The following is a 20,729-nucleotide window of genomic DNA, read 5'->3' as shown; positions in this document are numbered from 1 at the left end:
ATATGTGTGAAGAGGTGAAAGAGGAAGAAATACAAATAGAAGACGAACGTTTCACGGTGAAATATCAGAGAGCAATAGCTTGTGAACTTCCAGACAGATGGGAAGATTTTGAGGTTTGTAATGTTATAATAACTGTGGTTGTTGAAATGAATTTGCCAGTATGGAAATGATGCTTCTCAGGATTATTTATGTTAATACATAAATTGGTTAAAATGGTGATTTTAGCGAAAGTAAGTTTTATTTTATGCAGGTATTCGAAATTAGTAGAATTAATACCATAGAAAAATATACTTTTATTTCTTATTAGATACCAGAGCCAGATAACAGTCAGTCTAAGTCCTCTGCTGATACAACACGGGAACCGGAATCAAATAAAGCACCAGAGCTTCCACCAAGGAGACCTAAACAACAAAAGCCAACGGGAAGAGACCAAGAGCATATACCACCAAATGCATGGCCTCCAGGACCCTATGGTGCTATGTCAGGACTTTATCATAACCTACCAATTTATCCTCAGGCAGATGATGGTGGAAATATGAGCCAAGGCAATATGCATCAACAAATGCATTTGTATACAAATACACAAGGTCAGCCTCCCATGCAAGCACGTGAACACCAGCAAGGTCGATCCCCAGGCATGGGTCCGCAACAAGGTCAACGGCAAAATTTTCAGTATGGCCCCAGTGGTCAAGGACAGTTTCCACCAGGTTTTCCTATGTTTGCAGTGACCCCAACATTTCAGTCTGACCGAACTAATGCACCAGGAGGACAAGACATGACATTTGGACGTGGAATACGTATGCCTGTACCAATGTATATTGACCCTAATACCGGCGAGTTGCTCCCATTTTCTGGTCTAGGATATTCGAAAAAGAGATACCAGCAAGCTGATTTGGGAGAGCATCGGCAGCGGTCTACTAAACCATCACCGCCCTACGATGGTGGAATGTTCAAAGGGGTTACTCAGTCACCAACGGACATGCCTGGTTCTGGTAAATTATTTTGTTTCATACTTGATTACTATATGCAGAGGAAGCTGGCCTACGGAAGGTCGATGGTTCTACCCAGGTGCTTGCCCTTGATGAAATAATGCACGGAGGGGCACCAGGGGTCTTCTTTCAACATCTAAATATAATCTATAATTATTTCTATGCGACATTTAATCCAATGAAACAAAAGAGGAACTGGATAACCATTGCATGTATTGAATTGAAACTGCACAAAGACCTCCAAGGCATAAATCTCATAGACAACTCTTAACTGTTAAACTTAATAAAATTCAGTTAAAATTTTGCGTACAATTTACTATTTAACAGTAGCACAGTAACAAAATCACTCACAGTATCGTCAGGCATTCATTTTCTGAAACAAATAATTAAAATAAATTATGGTTGAATTTGGGTATGAATAATGGCCCTTTTTACAACTTAGGTTTAAATTTTATATGCATCTATCAAGCTGTATTGTCCCGTCAAATTGTGACAGCTGCTTGTTACTTAAAAGAGTTAAGGTGACAGAAAGTTAAACCAACTATTAACAATAAAAAAATTTACTCCTACAAATAATAATTCAAATACCCTGAAAATATGAAATAGCCGTAAAGTCAAATCTAATATGCAAGAATGGTCAAAATCCTGTCCTGGTCAAATCTAAATCCAATCAGCATTAATTCAAAGATATTTCATAACAGTTAAAAGAAAATGAATTTAGTTTATCCACAAAATATAAATCCTCTCTTCAAAGGTATGTTTAAAATCCACAATGTTAATGTAAATTGTTCAAGTGTTAAATGTACGAACTGGAAATATTTTGTTATTAGAAAATACAGGAAAGTTTTTTTTTCAAAAGTTCTTAACTTTTTAATTAGTCTTCAGACTGCTCCCTATTCATAAAAGGTTCCAGAATTTTCAAGTTACACTAAGAATAAAAAAAATCTAGAAAAAACTCGATCAATCCAGACTTTAAAACAACAGTTGTCACACCGTGTTTATCCTTATTATAGTAGAACATTCTGGAACATCATAGAATATAAAGAGCATACACCATGTCCAAAACTAGAACAGTAAACAATGAATTATCAATAAAGTAAAGCCTAAGGGGGAATGGCATGTCAGTAAAATAATTCAAAACGGATTAAAACTCACACAGTGCTTCACAGTTAACAGAACTGCAACTGTAAAATAACTCTTAGTTGAATTGTATATATTGATCAGTTATGTGTCATACTTACATATTAAGCAAATTAGATAATCAATTCAAGTCATGGCCATCTTTTATTTTGACAATATTTTTGTGCAACTATCAGCTGTATCTAAACTATCTAAGTAACAACTGTTTGTATTGGATCGAAACTTCCGAACGTCTGATTGAATATCGTTATAAATTGTGTCCCTTTTCACTTTTTAGACTTGAAAATTGGTAAAAGTTTTGAGTGTCAAAAGCTGTCAGATAACATCTGAGTAATAGTATAATCATCCGACTGGAACATCAAACTATGCTTTCAAGTTATCAATCCTACTTAGATTACGAAGAGTAGTATGTTACTGTTTTTATGCGCGTTTTTTAATTCGCCAAAACGCAGGCATGCCGAAAAAGGCACCGAATGCGCTTAAATTGTCAAAATCATTTAGCATAATTACTTCGTAAAAGGGTAACTGACTAATAAATCTTCAGTCTACTCTGTATTCGCACTAGCTGTTGCTCTTGTTATTTATTGCATAGGTGCTGGATCCAACGAATAAAAAACGCGGCCATCCATCTTCTTTTAATCAGACAATTCGCCAGGATTATTAATATGTTGTCTTTCATCAAAAGACCAAACGACTTTAGTGGACAGCCTGGTACATTTCAAATTACAGAGTCCTATAAAGTGACAGATGTGAGATGAACCCATCTACCATTCCTTTATTCTGATGTCACTTGTAATGCAAACAAATTTGCAGATCCTTTTGAAAATATTTCACCATTTAATTTCCTAGTTTCAAACAAACAGGAACCTGAACTTATTATACCACCAGATACGAAACATAAGTGCGATATTGGAGACACACATGTCAATCCGTCCGACCATAATCGTGTCCGCTCGAAATCTTCACAACTGCTTGGAAAATTGTCATAATACGAGCATAAAATATTTACCTCATTTAGATGACGTGCAGAATGAGCAACTAAGATGGCTAGGTTCATGGTCGAGGTCAAACTTGGAGGGCATGGATGAAATAGCTCAAATTTGTGTCCGCTCCATATCAACAACTGGAAGGATCTTCATTTAAAAAAAATCATAAATTGCTAACCACATCAAGACGACATGCAGAGTGCACAACCCAAGTATCTAGGTCAAAGGTTAAGCTCTTACTTAAAGGTCAAAGAAACAATAGCTCAAATTTGGCCCATTCTATATCTTCCTAAATAATGAAAAGATGTTGATAAAATATGTATCAGTTGTTAACCAGGGTTCCCACGCTATCCGGGAAAACGGGAAAAGTCCTTGAATTTCAAAAATTGACTCCCGGCCGTGAAAATACCGGGAATTTGGCGAAAGAACGGTAAAGGTACGGGAAAATACCGGGAATTATCCCATTTTGCTAAGGAAGTAATTCATGCTTCAAAATGGCGGACATGGATGTCATTTCAATTTCCTTTTTCGAAAATACCGATGTTTTTGTGGTTGATGAGCCTATATAGGTAGCTATGCTTGAATTTTTAAACAGTAATTTTAGGCTATCGGTCATTTTTGTGTCGATTTTTAAGAAGCCCTGTGAAATTCCGATTATGTTTCGAGAACAATTGTGAAAATCGTGATTAGTGACACGCTTGAATTCAGTGATCAAACATCAACTTGACTGAAAATAATTTAATTGCTAGAAGTGTATCAAAGATTATATAAATAATGTAGGTGGAACCAAAGGTGTAGTTATTATGAAGGAGTTGATTAATTCTTCACAACATGCTAGACAAGTAAATGATTCATAGTTTTCTTGAGAAACAAAAGCTTGAGGGCAGTAAGGAAACAAAATAAAAAATAAAATAAAAAAGAAAATTTGCAGAGCCTGTATTTGTTAAGTAGAAATTTTTAAGCAATATCGGTCTATCATGGCCCTCTTTTCTTATATTTTTACACTGAATCTAGAAAAATTGACGGGAACTTACAACCCGATATGTCGTACAGAGGTCCTTGAAAATCGCAACAAGGCCCTGGAAAAGTCCTTAAATTTCGTAGACGAAAAAGTGTGGGAACCCTGGAACTTAACCTCATCCAGACAACATACAGAGTGCACAACATAGGTCACCAGGCCCAAGGTCAGGGTCACTCTTAGAGGACAAATATAATTTTATAGCTTTAATTTTTGTTCACTACATATTTTCTTAACCAAAGGAAAGATGTTTATTAAACTATCATCAATGTTTTTTTAGTTAAGACAATAGTGCATAACATAAGGCATTATGTTCAAGGTCAAGGTCTTGATTACACCATTTCATTTCCCCTGTATTGAAGCAGCGGCTTGGGGTATTGCTCACTACTAGAGATAGCTCTAGATTATGTAGCGGTGAATGCCTTACATATATATCATTTGTTTCTTTTTTAATCGTCCACGACTATTTATCAATATGGAAAATTGTACCTTCCCCCATCTCGCTACTCAACAGAGTCATCCCACCACCCGATCATGCACCCCTCCCCCACCCCGCCAACATTTGTTTTCCATTATCTATTTTCCATCAACATTTATTATCAATATTTGATGTTATGTGCTTTTGATTTTAGGACTTTGACTCTACCTTAACGTTTCAAGGTCATTAAGAACAGTCTGGACAGCACCGGAGCAACAAATACAAGACCAACGTTGCCTAAAGAATAATTAGTGATGCTTTGTGATGTTGACAATTTAAACGTATATATCTGTAGACCTCATTCAGGTTTTCGCCCGTTTGTTAGCGTGTTTTTTGTGCCATCTACAAAAATTACTAGAAAGTCGCAAAAAATCTGTAATATACTGCTACCAAGTTAAATTAAATTTTGTTGAATAAATGTCAATTATAGTTCTTTGTACGTTTAGGAAATCGGTTCAAGTTTTTCTTGCAACTATCTGTCAAGTTATATTTGAGTAACACCAATATGTATCCGATTAATGTCAAGACGTTTAATACATTTTGTCTTAACAACACAGAGCATGGAACAATGAATAAGGAATCAGCATATGGAACAGAGGAACCAGAGATGCCAGATGAGACGCTAACAAAAATAGTGGTCAGCAAACTTCCGTCAACTGTTGATGAAATCTATTTAGAAATGTTTTTTGAGGATGAGAAAAAGTTTGGCGACGGTATTACTGTGGAACATGTCGATATTGATGAAGAAGATGCTACTGCTATTGTGCAGTTTGATCAACCAAAAAGTAAATATGTTTGTCTACACTTCAAAGCTTGTCTTGTTTATTTGCTACATATATGCTATAATAATTGTGTATATGAATAACTTAACAAATTTGGTTCGGGTAAAGGAGGAAACTATACAGCTGGCTAACAGAAGCTTGTTGGTTCTACCCCGGTTGTTCCCCCCTGTAGCTACAAAACAGCCTGAGAACACCTGGACCTTCGCCGATGTGAGTCGTAATCTTGCTCGAAGTATAGAATTCTGTCAAGTGAAGACGTTTTCCAGCTGGTTTTGAGAGGATCGGTGGTGTTACGTAGGTTTCCTCCTATGCCTGCAAAAATGCCCGGCGAGGCATGAAGGCCTTCACCGCTGTGGGTTTGAACTTTGCTGGCCGTGTAAAATTCTTTTATTTGATGTAGCCTTTCAGCAGGTGTCCAGTTTTGCGTTTTGCTTGGTATTAGAAACGTTTATGAGAAAAATATATATTTGTTAAAATTTGCTGTTTAGTAAAAAATATGTAATATTTCGTATCTAACACTTTCAGGTGCTGATATGGTTCTTAGCAAATGCCCAATCGTAATGATGGGGCAAGAAGTTGAAGTAGCCGTATTCAAGCCAGAGCCTCCAGTTTCACTGTGTACTATCAAAGTGACTGGTCCTCGCACTTTAGTATGTGAAGAAAAGCTAGAGGTATTGAAAATGTATTTTGGGAGTAAAAGACGTTCCGGTGGAGGTGACATAGTTAACAGCAAATATGACTCTGAAATGAATATGGTTCTTATCACATTTAAAAAACCAGAAGGTAAGGTTTGATGACATAGTAAATAAATATCATTTTCACCAATATAAGAGTGATAATGCAGCACAGAAGCTGTATCTACTAATACTATGTTCATCCGAAATAAGAATATATTAACAGTGTCAAGTATAATTATGAGACTGATTGAATCATTATGATGTAGTGTACCATCTGAATAAAGTTTTTCGACATTTTAATTTCGTTTAAATTGCCCAAAATTAAACGATTTTTCTCCATTAGAAATTATATCTATACCGTCTTTTAGGCTTAGCAATGTTCTAAAGAAGCCCTTGGCATTTAGTGATTTTCCAAAGGAGTCTGGTCGAATAATGCCGAACAGTTTATTATCCTTAGTCACCAGAAGTATTTTTCAACCATTGCGGATGCAATTTACTCGTGTATTTATATCGAAAGATATATTAACAAATTAAACAAACAAATAGTTTCGATTTCTTGATTTATTTTTACTTATTTGAAGTAAATATTTACATTTTTCCAATATTCAGATAGTGAAAACGAATTCGAAAATTCGTATAATGAACGAATGGGTTGCCATCCCTAAGTTTTACCTTGATGTATATAATAAGAACGGAGAATGAGCAGAACCGAGTGTCAGTATGATTAGTTATACCATGCCAAAGCAGCTTAAAATTTTATATAATTCTGCAGTGAACAAATGTAACAAGAAGCTAACTCTTAAAATATATTTGACTCTTTTAAGTTTGTTCAAGGAGGAGAAGATTGAATCGGCAAGGCCATGTTTAACAACACAGAATATTGAACATTCAAACTCTCAATTTTATGGAAGACATGGTGATTTTGCCTTTGTCCTAGGTCTGTCCGTCGTCCGTCCACCAAGACTCTGATACTCATATTTCTAAACGTGTGCATGTTTTATCGATCTCAATATTTAACTCGGGAAAATATATGTATGACAAAATCTCATACAAAATCGTTAGAAAAATATTAATTATACCATTGTCTTCTATTGAAATAAAGACAATGATCCAGGTAAGACATAACACTTTATGACTGGTCTTCCACATATTCTAGAGATCTATCATGGTCCTATGTCGAACCTTAGATGGATACGCCACATAAAAACTATCATTTCTCTTTGTTATTCAATTTCTAGATGCTCAGAATGTGATAGAAAGAAGGAATCATATTATAAAGAAAGAAAAACTGAATGTTAGTCTGTATAGTCTTACCGGACAGTCCAAAAAGGCATACAAAACAGAAGAAACTACAGAAAACAAGCCAGATAAACCAAGAACAATCAAAGTAAAAGGTGTGGACAAATCGACATCTAGAGATACTTTGGAGTTTTACTTTGAAAATTCAAGACGGTCTGGAGGTGGCGAAATCGAAAACATCAGAAGTGATGTGGAGGAAGGGGATGTTCTCTATATCACATTTAAAGACATACAGGGTATATCTATTAGTTATAGAAGTCCTCAATATTTACGGAAGGTGGTATATCTATATTGTTAGAATTTACCTTAATATCCTTTGAATTTAGTTTTAATAGGACATTACAGTAATGGACAAGTAAACGAAATATGTGTGCTACACTTTGAAGAAGAGAGAGATTCTTAATATACATATGTAGTGTTTAAACGCATCTTTCATATAAAGTGTAGATGCATTATTTAAGAAATAGATGTATCGGTTATCGAATAAATGCTTAACAATATGTGCATGTAGAATAACCCATCAATGCTTCTGTTTGTTAAGGTCCCTAAACATTTAGGATAGAAGACTATTTGGCCAATATAAAACCTTTTTTTGAGAGGCGGAGGGGGAGGGGGGAGTTGAGGTGGGGTGTTGAAGGTAGAGATTTTAGCGAATATTTGTCCATTTGATAACCTTATGTAGTGAAATCATGATTTAATAACTGATAAAAAGCTCATGATTGTCGAAAATAAGCAGTATGGTCCACCTTTAAATTGCACTGATTCTAAAATGTAATAATCCTATTGAAGTCGTCTTTTGTCTTAGATTTTGTTTACACTTAATGTGTGTAATGATGCATTTACAGACGCAGTTAAAGTAGTGGAAAAAGGTCATCACAGAGTCGACGGCAAAGAGCTGTATGTTTCGCTGTATTTGCCTCCAACACTGCCCCCGACTTATGAGAACAAGATTCTTATCAAAGGATTAAAATCAGACACAACATATGATTGTTTGTACAACTTCATACAGGCAAAGACAGGATATAAACCAGATTCCATGTTCTGGCATTCAGAACAAGAAGATGTTGTCATGGTTACCTTTAGGGACAACCCAGGTATTTTCCTTACATAAACAACGTTTTGTTTTAAGAATCAACTACCGGTGAATTTAAAAAAACGAGAATCTTAAACTCCTCAGGCCTTGAAAATTACAGTACTATTGATGCATAGAGTCATAATACAAATGTTTACAATAACGCATTAATGGAAATTGTGATAGACATTTGCAAATTAAGACGAATCGGAGTGTGAATACCCAGGATGATCAAATTTTCAAGGGAGGCATTTCAAAACTTTATAATACATGTATAACATGCGATGGGACAAGATGCGTGTAACGTGATAAAACATGGCTTATTATGACACAAAAATGCGGTGGGTTAGACTTGGCTTCGCCCGTCCGAATGACCGAAAATTCTGTCACTTAGTATATCGCTATAAGTAATGAACGACAGTTCTGACGAAGGCACTCGATTTTGAGCACAACTCAGCATAAAGTGCTGAAAGTGAGCTATTTTGTTAACACTAAGTCGTCCGTTTTCGTTGTCGTCCTCCGTCGTTCACAATTTTATTGTTAACACTGAGGGTTATAATTTTAGACCAGTCATAATGTAACTTATTCAGAATGCTGTGTAAAGAAAATGTTGGCATATCTTGAAATTGGGTTTTCTTTGCTCAAATACTAGGTGACTAGGACAAAAAGTAAGAAAGCCATGTCATCACTCCATTTTCTAATGAATATATATTAGACCTGGTTTCAATGTCTGTCTTTATCAAACTGGATTATCAAGGGTAAAAAAGTAGTCATAAAAATATTGTTAAGGTAATGGACCCGTAACAGTAATGTTTAAAATTTTGCATTAACTTAATACAGTCTTAAGATTTACCTTGTTCTGCACTGTGTTGCAATTTTAATAAGCAACTGTGACATTTTTTTTTTAATTTTGTATAATGTATGATATTTCTTGAAGCTGAATAAGAGACAAATATCAAAGTGATAACAAGTGTTTAAAACGTTCAATAATTTTGATAAAAGAAACCTCACAGTATTGGTAAATACTTATAAAACAAAATGAATCTGTCGAGGACATTTTTCGAGGGAGCTTTATGTAAAAGGATTTTATCGTTCAAAAATTTAGCTCCAGCAATGAAAGTTATGGAAAGATCATGCGATACTGTTATAAATTTTGCTCTCTACATTAAAATATTCATGGGGCAGAAGTAAAACTTAACTACATTTCTTCCTCAACTTATAAGCTAAAGTATAAAGGTTAAATAAAGAACTTTTACCGCATCTAGCTCTGTATTTTCAAAAATGTCTAGCGCTGCACCCTTCTGTATCAGAGGTAAAATCTACTTTTAACAGCAAAATATGGGATATCAAATGAAAACAAGATCTGATTTTGTACAGTAAATCAATAATAATTTAAGTCTTGAAAATCAGTGTAACTTACTAGAAAAAAGCAAATAAAGGACAGAAATATTAGTTCTAGTGGGACTTGAGAGTTGTTCGTGTGTGTCTTTGGGGAGGCTGCGTTTTTTGAACGTGGCTTTCCCTGTTGGATATTCTTCCTTGTTTTGAACCCACGCCGTCCTGTAAAATGAGTCAAAGTACTTTTATGATATAGGACTTGAATACTCTTCAAAAGGAAGTACACTTTTACGGGTCCAATAACTTAACACAGGTGAGACCATTAATTTTGTTCGACCTTTATGAAACCTTGTTAGAATGTTTGACCTTATAAAACATATATCAGTTTCGAAGAATAAACTCTAGGTCACGCGGCTGTATCATAAAAGAAAGGCATTGTTAAAACTCTACAGGCAATATTCATTACTGGATTTTGTGAATATTCACCTTTATCAAGTATAAAATAACTTTGAAACTTAGTCAAAAAAGCGGACCACTAAGCTGAATGACAGAACATTTTTGTTAACTTTCTAGAGTAAATTGTTTACATGATCTGTCTGAAACATAGACGTAATGATTGTCTTAATCAAGACTAAGTATTTTTTTAAATTTGGTTACATGGTCTTTAAAGGCGGATCAGTAAGGTACACCATAGAAGCGCATTATAAACACTCTATGTGGCATATTTTCTACATGCAACTTAGTCAGGACATTTTTCTTTATAAATTGCAGGCACTGTCTAAAATATGGTTATTTAGGAGATAAAATTGGACTACTAGGTCAAATTATAATAAATACTTCCTAGCACTCTTAAGTTTCCACTTTTTCTATTTATATATCACCTGATCTATAAAACTGTTGTTTCAGGAAGTTTGTCTTTAAATTAGATATAAATCAATCTTTAAACTCTGTTATCAAGGGTCTCTCACTATGTCACTAGGTTAAATCATAGAAAAACCTTCAATATGTAGGCAATATTTTCTGTTTGATCTATTTTAAAGTTTAGTGTTTTCGTGACGTCTTGATCACTTAAATATTGCATCGTCTGGGATTAAAATCTAGGTCACTATGTCAAATAATAGTAAACATTTTCCACCAATTAGAGACCTAGTTGCATATTTTTGACCTAGTTTCAACTTGTCCGACTTTTTGTTGAGACAAACATTGTGACCAATACTAAGAAGTAAGATTGAGCCAGAGTTCTGATTTTGAGACTGTTCAAAGCGAAAGTGAATCCGTCGGACGCCGACGCCGTACACAGTGCGATCACATAGTGATCGCTTCTAATGTTGAAAAAAAATGCAGAAATAACAGTAGGTCAAAATATTGTGATATGTATAACACAAATGTCAATTTGTCTCTGACGGACAGACGGACAGACAAAGTCAAATCTATATCCCCCAACACAAGGTGGTGGCTGATAAGCCAGACCTTATCATCATTACGACCGCATGATATAATTAAATTATGTTGAATCAGTCCCTGTCAAATATCGATCTATTGTCTTAGGTGACCACAGTCCACGCAAATGTCTAATAGGGGTAGCTGAGTATGTAGTTGTATGAATGGGCAACATATTTCTGTAGATTGCTCAATGAAAATCTTTGAAAATTGTCTCCGAAACTACTGGTCTGATTTCAAAAAAATGTTACACAAATTTTCCATGGGTAACACTCTACATATTCCTGAAATCCGTATTGATTTATTAAGACAACATGCCCCCTCCAGTGGACGGGGGTAAGTGTTTTATATATTATTTTATGGAAAATTTAGCTCTTTTCTCATTTGAAACCGTCAGCCTGATTATAAAATTGTTGGCACTTATGTCAAGTTATGTGTATTCTTGCATAAAAGCTCTTTTTAACTGGATTTGTATTAACTGGAGAAAATTTGTGTATTTTCTAGTCGAATCACATTATTTTATTTTTGAGCTGCTTTACCACGGACAGTTTTTTATTCCAACAGAGATGGACATCTAATATCTGCCTCGTGTTCTTTTCAAATTAACATTTGTTTTTGTACATAACAGATGCAGTCTTATCCATGGTATGTTTTGTTGTATCAGTTTCCAATCTAAACGCACTCCCCTCCTTCCTACAGAGCTAACAGTGTAATTACTCGCTTATCCCCCTGTTTACCCCCTTTAATACTGCTTTAATACAAAAAAGAAAACGTGTATTGCCCCTATATCTAGGGATCTTCCACCAAATTCCTTCAGATAATTTCTCTACTTGAAACAAGAATCTTTCTTGGAACAACTGACCCTAGTTCGAAATAAGTTTACTTATAACTAAAAGAGATTGCTATCAGAGGGCGGGTCATGGGTTTTCTTATATTTTTATAGTCGAAACTTTTAAAACCTTTTAGATCATTCTGCATTGTCTAAAAGCATGACCGTCAAGGGACGGGGCATGTTTTCTTTTTTATGTACATATAGATTAGACTCCTTATTTCTGGAACTGCTTATGGAATTTCGATATTTTTGTATGATGAATTTTCTTTTATTTCTAAACGACATGGCTACCAAAGGATTGCCCGTTTTTCCCTTGTGTGTAGTGTAGAAGCTTTTAAAATATTCTCATCAAAGACGGCACGCCCAATTCTGTAATACACAAACACCCGCATTTGTGGATTGACTTTCTACCAGTTTCATTCAAGTTAGTTGATAAACATGGAAAACCAGAGCTTAAAATACAACTCTTCGAACATCACCATTTTAACCTCAATAAAGCAAATATAAATTTCACAAAGATACCTAAGCAAAGTAGCCTCTTTAAATATAAACAATAGGTGCACATCCATCCCATAACTGAAAGTAATGTTGTTGTGAAGTAAAATGTTTAGGGGCTTCGAATAAAAACATAACTGTTCATACCGTTAAATACAAAAGTATATCAACAGTCAAAGAGTTTAAGCTTACTGTTTATATGGATTTAGGTGTACATGTAACTTTCCTACTCTTCTATATCACTCCATTCACTCAGTAATCTAACAGCTAGGAAATACATAGATATTATTAATGTTGAAATAACCACAACAAAACAGATTTGTAATCATATGTAAACAGAAAACCATCTCAACTTATAATATTTGCAACTTATAAATGAGGAAACGGAACAGCAAAATATTATTCTGTAGTTTATAAATCGCTGTTAACCAGAAAAAATTCTTTCCAATAAACACTAACCATGACATCCTCGTACGAGAACACCGGCGAAAGTACACTTAAAAGTACCTCCAAAACAGAAGGGTTCTGGTCAAGTGATCAGTTTTGGCGGAAACTAAAAATAAACAGAGGTCAAAGGGAAACACTTCTTATAACTAAACATATAAAATTGAAAAAGTAATTTCACAGGTCGCTCAACACTATAGAAACGACAATGTTGCAGGATCGATTTGATTGTGCCATAGGTAGTGGAAATACTTGCTAGCGTCCACGTCCTCTAGCCCCGGGTTGAGCAAAACTCAACATGTACACATGCTACAAGTACAAAAAAGCAATTTCGAGACATCCGCGGATGTCTTCATATGGCTTATTGTCCCCAGTTAATATAATGGGGTTGCCCTAAAAAAGAAAACAATGGGCAAAACTAAACAAGCTATAATTTAGAAAGGGACATTGAGTTATGGAGCCTGCACATCACAGGAACTGCCAAAGACAAAATTAAAAGCCAGCACCATATCCAAGGGGTGATTATACAATACCCAAAGCTAGAAAACATGGTCACTTTTCTCTATGAGTTTACAGCGGAAACTTTAAAAATCATTTTATGTGAAACTACTGGCTCGATTTTGAAATAATTTTACACAGATGGTCCTTAATTGAACCTCTACCTCTCAAATTATTTTGATTATTCAAAAAACATGGCCACCAGAGGGCGTGGTTACTTTTTCAATGTATGTATATATAATAGATACTCTAGAAATTTTCTTGTAAACTGACTGCCCGATTTCAAAAAAAAATCTCACGCAAATTGTCCTTGTGTAAATTTCTACGAATATTGTTCTAGTTTTTTATTTATCTTTTTTCAAAAGATATGTCCACCAGAGTGCCTAGTTACTTTTTATCAACAATTTCCTTAATCAACATCTCCTCCAAAACCACTGAATGGATTTTGATGAAACTTTACACAATGAGATCTAGGTAGCCCTCTTTTAAAGTTGTTCTAATAGTTTCGGTTCATTGAACATATGGGTCTTTGTGGTTAGAAATATGTTTTAGCTATCATTCTTTAAAAATCTTTAGAGGTTTGATATTTGGCAGGTGATATAAGGGTGTGACTCTCTACCATAATTGTCCAAAGTATTGCACTAAGGCCATACATGGCCACGCCCCTGTGTGTGACATGTACTTGCTATATACTTTTATGTAAGAAACTTTGAAAATCTTCTGCTCTGAATCAATAATAGCTAGAGCCTTGACATTTGCCATGTGATATACTTTTTATCATAATTGTTCAAATTATTGCCCAGGGTTCAAAAATATGTGTGAAAAGAGACTGTCATCTCAAAACCATCTCAACTTACAATATTTAAAACGTATGAAAGAGGAAATATATAATGTAGGCTAAGGTAGAATAAACCTAACTCTGTACTTGTACCATTACGTTATAAGAATGCTTTTGAAGCCTTGTACACAGATAAGCGCTTAAGGATCATTGACCATCTTGTTAAAATTGAGACCATTATTATAAAAATTTGATGAACTCTTTGCCTAAAAAACATTTATCAGAAACCTCCTAGACAAATGTTGTTTAATTCCTTACACACTTTTTTTTTGTTTTTCGTCCTAAGGAGACCTCATATGACATGTTACATGACTCTGGTTTACAGTATGACAATATAATGCCACTTTTTAGATAAAATTCGGGTGAATGTTGGCATATAAGCAAGTTCCTCATGAACAGTTGTACGAAATGCTTCTAAACTGTTATTAAGACTTAAGCGTCATAAAATGACTGCTCTTGGTCAGGATATATAACTCAGGCTAATAGTTTTCAGATTTCTCATTATTTTTTTTGAGAAAACTTCGGCACAACTGTTTGATGTAAGCTACTGTTATGTGCAAGTGTTACAAATAGTGTAGCGCACTATCATTCAGTTGTTGTCTTAATACAGATTTCCAGGAACTCGAGATGATATTCGGAAAAAATAAATTGGAAGGGACCACGCTGAAGGTTTATCAAATTCCAATATCTAGCTGTATAATAGTGGCTAACCTGCCATCGGAAGTTACCAAAGACACTATTGAGTTCTACTTTGAAAACACTCGAAAAAGTGGCGGGGGACAGGTTGAGAAAGTGGTGATGAATGATGATGATGACACTTGCCTTGTCTACTTTGCTGACTATTCAAGTAAGTTTTGTTCTTAGGATTTATTAGTCTCCTCCTGGTTGAATACCAGTATTGAGGGATGTAGATTTACGCTTTTCCATCTGTCAATCCGTCTGTCATTCCGTCCATCCGTTGCAATTTCGTGTCCGGTCTACACCGCTGTCATTCACAAGGCGATTTTATCATTACTTGGCATAAACAAGGAGCTTAAAGGTCAAGAAAACACTGGGGTCAAAAGTTAACAGGGCTATTTTACTGAACGGCATGTGAAGGGAATTTTATGTATCACAAATGTTTCCAATAATAAGGCGATGTGTCATTTACAACTTTCAGACCCCAAGCTTAAAAGTGAAAGTCACACTTGGCAGTCAAATATTAACATTTGTTAAACTGGGGGTGTTTTGTGTCCAGGCCAGAACTCTGCCATCAATCAAAGGATTACAATAGTACTTGGCATAAAATTTCCCCATAATCAGAAAACGTGTCATGCACAACAACCTGAACCCTAGCTTAAAGGTTAAGGTCTCATTTTGAGATCACGGTTCAATAGGGTGTTTTTTCTGTCCGGTACATAGCTGTGTCATATCAAAAGGGATTTATTATTAGTTTGCACAAAAATATCCCTTGTAAGAGACGACACCCTTAGCTCATAGGTCATGGTCACACTTTGAGGTCAAAGATCAACATGACTTTTTTTCCATTCAGGTCTGTAATACTACATTGGGATGGCATAAGTGTTCTCCACTTAAAGATTAAAGATGAATAGGGGTTTTCCTGTCAATTGAATATCTTTGTCATGCACACAGAATTTAAACATCGGTTGGCACAGTTATCCCCATGAGACGACGTGTCATGCGCAAAACTTGTCTCAGCTTAAATGTCAATGTCACACTTCGAGGTCATAGGTCAATAGGGCTTTTTTTTCTTTCCGGTCTGTTACTCAACATTCCATAAAAGGATTTTTATATTGCTTTGCACAAAATTTAATGTACCCCATAATAAGACAACATGTCATGCACAACACCCAGACCCATATTTTAAAGGTCATACTGGTTCAGTGCCTAAATCCGGACACTTTTAGTGGGTTTTTGACAATAACTTTACAATTTGAAACCACACATGCATAAAATTTTAACTGTGTTATTTTAGGTTCTAAATAAGTCTCTATGCAAAACAACACAATCGTATATAATTATTGCTGATTTCTTCTTAAAAAATTTCATCCGAATTGGGCCAATAAAAACTGTCAAAAGCGACCTTCAGAGTGCTTAAATATTCGGACACTATTTAGGTATGAAATGCAACAAATAAGTGTACCCAAAAATAAAAATAAACACGCAAATGTAGTCCTATAAATATATACATACATCTCTGTACGATTAAAGTTTTATTATCTGTTAATCACGTGATCATATGGACTAGTTTATAATTTAATATATAACTGTCAAATATGAGCACAATATTATAAAATTTGTCTGAGCAAAAATCAATGTTTACAACTTCTCTTACCTACATGCCGATTCTATTGCTGTGATAATACTTTTTGACACAACTACGTTAGGGGATCATTATAATGACACAACGCCGAATTGCTTCCTTGTCTGCAAAATGCTGGCATTTTTTTTCTGTTAAATTAGTTTTTATATAACAGAAATCGGTTAATTTTTTTTAAATAAATAATGCGGGTAGAACAGCATTCTAAAACATGTTTTTACATCAGTTTCGATCAACCAAGAAAAAAGATCGTCTGCAATAAGCAGAATAATCCAGTAAAAAAACCATGAAAGTGAAGCATTTTTCAACGGTGTCCGAATTATTAAGCACTGACCGGATTTAGGAATAAGACAAGTAGTCACACTGGAAGGTTAGAGGTCAGTAGGTTTTTCCTCTATTGTCAATTACTCTGTCATCTACTAAAGGAGTTCAAAATTACTTTGCACAAATGTTCCCCATAACTAGACAATGTGTTTTATACAAACCCTCATCCCTAACTCAAAGGTCAAGGTCACAGTCGGAGGTCAAAGATCAAAAGGGCTTTTAGTTCGACTATTCAAAGTATAGTCAGAGCTTTTGTACTCTCCCTGGGGTCAGCGTCGGTGACAGACCTTGATGAAAGTTTTTCAAACAAGTAGGTTAAAATTTTGCATGCAAGTTACTATCTCCAAAACTATTGCAGATATTGAATTGAAACTTCACAGTTGTCTTCGTAGTTATACAAATTAGTGATATGCCTCATTTAAAGGCATATAGCTTTTCTTTTTCTATCAGTAATAAACCTCTCTGGGTAAAGTCCTGTTACTGACATTTATTTTGACTTAATCATGTCCGATTTTGTACTTAAAATCCTGGTTAAAGTTTTGCAAGCAAACTCTGACATGTACTTCGCAACATTTTGTCCCCTTTTGAACTTAATTTTAAGCTTCTGGTAAAAGTTTTCATGCATGTTACTATTTCAAAAACTAATGCAGATACTAGATTGAAACTCTATAGATATTTTCACATTTAGGGTAATATTCCTGCTATTATGACACCTGTTCGAATTGTTGGTTATTGGCGAGCATCTCATTTGTCTTTCTGGTTCATAACTTTGTCAGTCTTCCATTAGATATTTCAAAATTACATGACATAGATTTTCATAATCTTGAGACAATTTGTCATGTGCAATACCCAGTCCCCTAGCTCAAGGTTGAAGGTCAGACTTGAAGGTCATAAATCAACATTGACATGTTCCTGTCCAGTGTGAAAAATATTTTTATATTAAGATTCATTTGGTGTATTTTCCTCAGAATAACTTCTCGTATTTTCAAAACGTATTTTAAATAAAATCTTAGCAAAATTATGATTAAATACATTTTTATTCTAAAGGATGTTATAACAATCAACTTTGTTGATTATGCAAAGTTTATACCAAACGTTGTGTTACAGCATATTGTATTTGTAGTACAATATTGTTTATATATCATTGACATAAATCATATCATTTTGTTATACTGCAGTAGTGAAAATAGGAAGCCTTTCATTAAGGGACTTTGTATTGCATGGCAATACTTCATTCACATGTTACCTTTCTTTTTATTGATGTTTTGGTATTCATCACATTAGTCGCATGTTCTGTTTAGCTGCATGTTGTATGTTGAACTAATTAAACAGGATGAGAAAGCGTTATGTTAGCACGATTGAACTCTAGTTGTTAAGGCCGCTGACAGAATTTCTGACCTATGGTTTATCTTGCCTCGGGCGTTGAATTCTTCAAGTGAGGAAGCCATCATGCTGACCTACGGAAGTCCGCTGGCTCTACCCAGGTGTCCGCCCGTGATGAATAATGTGCGAAGGGCTGTCGGGAGTGCCCCTCCAGTACCAAAAGCTGGACAGTTGCCAAATGACCTTTAAGTGTGCCTGTTTAATTTGATATTTTTAGTGTAGTTTTGAAAGTTTTGCAAATTTTTTTCCTCAGAATGACTTCTCGTTATGAAGTATTGCACACAAAAAGTAATAATTGATAAATGAATACTACTTTTACGTGTCTGTTGTTTCTACAGCTTTGTTGTTTCCTAACCAAACAAAGAGCAAATGTTATTAATGGCGTTTCACATAATAACCCCATCAATACTTCATTTTTTGATATAAGTTATGAAACTGAAAATAAATTAGACTATATTATAGCAGCAGAGTGCCAATTTTCTTTTTTTTCAAGAAATTGACACAGTCATTGGAAGAAAACATGTATTGAGTAAGCAACAATTAGAAGTGAAGCGATACCAGGAATGTCTAGGACGCCCTGAAGGAGAAGTCTGTGAAAGGAAACTAAATCTACCTGATTCTCTGAAGATAAAAGATATTTGTCCTCATAAACAGAAATTTTTAAAAGCTTCTAAATATTATCATGAAGCTCTAGAGAAACAAATGCAGAGCTGCCATGCGCGTGTTGTATTGCCTACAGATGGTGCGGACGTAACTTTGACATGTTCTATATCAAAAAATGTAGAGAACTGTTTTAAACTTGTTAAAACATGGAAAATGGAGGCAGAGAAATGTTTTGACCATTTCTTAAATACAATCGCTGTCCATCAGATAAGAGTTTTGCAAGAAAATTGGGATAGGGCTGAGGAACGATTGAAGACGATTACAAGAAATGGTCTGGATGATGTTGCAGTGTTTTTAGAAAAGAATGATGGCATTGTAACAGTTGTTGGAAACAAGCACCCTGTTGAAAATGTTGCAAAGAGCATTTACGAAATACTACAGAAAATCGCAGAAGAAGCTCAAATAGTTAAGGAAACATTCAACAGTTTAAAGTCTTTAGAGACAAGATTGCTTCTTGTCGACAAATTTCCGGCTAAGGTTGAGGAAATGTTTCCAGAAGTGAAAGTAAAAATCAATCAAGAGAAAAATGAAATATTGTTTGAAGGGTCTAGAACAAATGTACGCGATGCCAAATTAAAATTGTATGAAATGAAAAGCAAATATGCACAAAGGTCACTTGAAAACATATCAACACTTTCAGGAGGACTTCTTAAAGTGAAGCAGACAAAAGACTATATTGTGAAAAAAATGAAAATGCATCAGGTGACTGGAGTTTGGGAAATACAGGGACAAACACTGGTAATTTTCAGTACATCAGAACAAACGATTGATCAGTGCGTAAGCATAATCCGTGAATCAGTTATCGAACAATGTGTAGGATTAACAAAATCATCTGCGTCAGTTATGAATTCAGAGGCCTGGCAGTATAAGGTAGCAGAATGGCACTCTCAGTATGCTGGAAAGGCACACATTGCTGTTGAAAATTGTATGACTAAGGTTGCGATTTGTTCTACAGATGATATCGCAAACGAACTTTTAGATAGCGTGAAGATTTTTTTGGGTTCCAACACAGTTTTAGAAGAAAACATAACTTGTAACAAACATCTGCACAAATTGATAGAAAAGCATCACAAAAATGAAATCAGTCAAATATGTAAACAGTTACAGAGTTACCATGTAAGCATAACTTCTTCAGAATATACTGGATGTAGGGTATGTGGCACTGAAGACGGAATTATCAAGTCAAAAGAATTACTAAACAAACTGTTTAATAAAGTCAAGCAAAAAGATCGCACAGTAGCAAAACAAGACTTAGTTCATCAAATGAAAACGCATTGCAGTATGGACGATTTCAGTGCTACAGAAAGATCCGTTCCTCATGTCATATCATTGAAAGATGAACGGGACAAAGAGCAAGTCGTAGAGTGCAATACTTTATCTGCAATCAATGGGAAAAGAAACAAAATTAAGGTGAAAGCTAGCTGTAAAGCGTATGGCAACAGGAATGTGTACACCGCAGTTGGTGACCTAGCTGACATGCCTGTACAATTCCTCGTAAGTGCTGCCGATGAAACAATAAGTCTCAGCGAGGGACTTGGAAAAGCATTGGTTTTAAAAGGTAAGCATTTCACCTATTTAAGGTATTGGATTAAAAGAAGAATTAAATTTTCCTGCACTGAATTTCGTATAAATATGCAATATACTGCTTATATAAAATTATTCCATTACTAACTGTTTGAAATTATATAATTACATCAAACAAACCCTTTTTGT

At 34.9% G+C, this 20,729-nt stretch overlaps 1 protein-coding gene across 6 annotated transcripts in view; it reads left to right on the top strand.

Annotated features, from left to right (window-relative positions):
* Positions 1–6: 6 nt before the first annotated feature.
* LOC128552464 (uncharacterized) overlaps positions 7–20,729 on the top strand; it is a 69,898-nt gene continuing 49,175 nt past the window's right edge. For all 6 annotated transcript variants that reach the window (XR_008369083.1, XR_008369082.1, XR_008369084.1 and 3 more), the window contains exons 1-8: positions 7–113; positions 308–992; positions 5,169–5,396; positions 5,919–6,176; positions 7,309–7,605; positions 8,215–8,463; positions 14,937–15,173; positions 18,847–20,574. Coding sequence is in view for 1 of the 6 variants with exons in the window: in XM_053533503.1 (XP_053389478.1) it covers positions 479–992; positions 5,169–5,396; positions 5,919–6,176; positions 7,309–7,605; positions 8,215–8,463; positions 14,937–15,173; positions 18,847–20,574 (3,511 nt within the window). In the remaining 5 variants the exon portion in view is untranslated. The remainder of the gene's footprint in view (positions 114–307; positions 993–5,168; positions 5,397–5,918; positions 6,177–7,308; positions 7,606–8,214; positions 8,464–14,936; positions 15,174–18,846; positions 20,575–20,729) is intronic.

Source organism: Mercenaria mercenaria, unplaced genomic scaffold (genome assembly GCF_021730395.1).
Source record: "Mercenaria mercenaria strain notata unplaced genomic scaffold, MADL_Memer_1 contig_2823, whole genome shotgun sequence".
In the NCBI taxonomy this organism is placed as follows: Eukaryota; Metazoa; Mollusca; class Bivalvia; order Venerida; family Veneridae; genus Mercenaria; species Mercenaria mercenaria.
The sequence above is the reverse complement of the archived record's forward strand: the minus strand, read 5'-3'. Positions and strand labels throughout refer to the sequence as shown.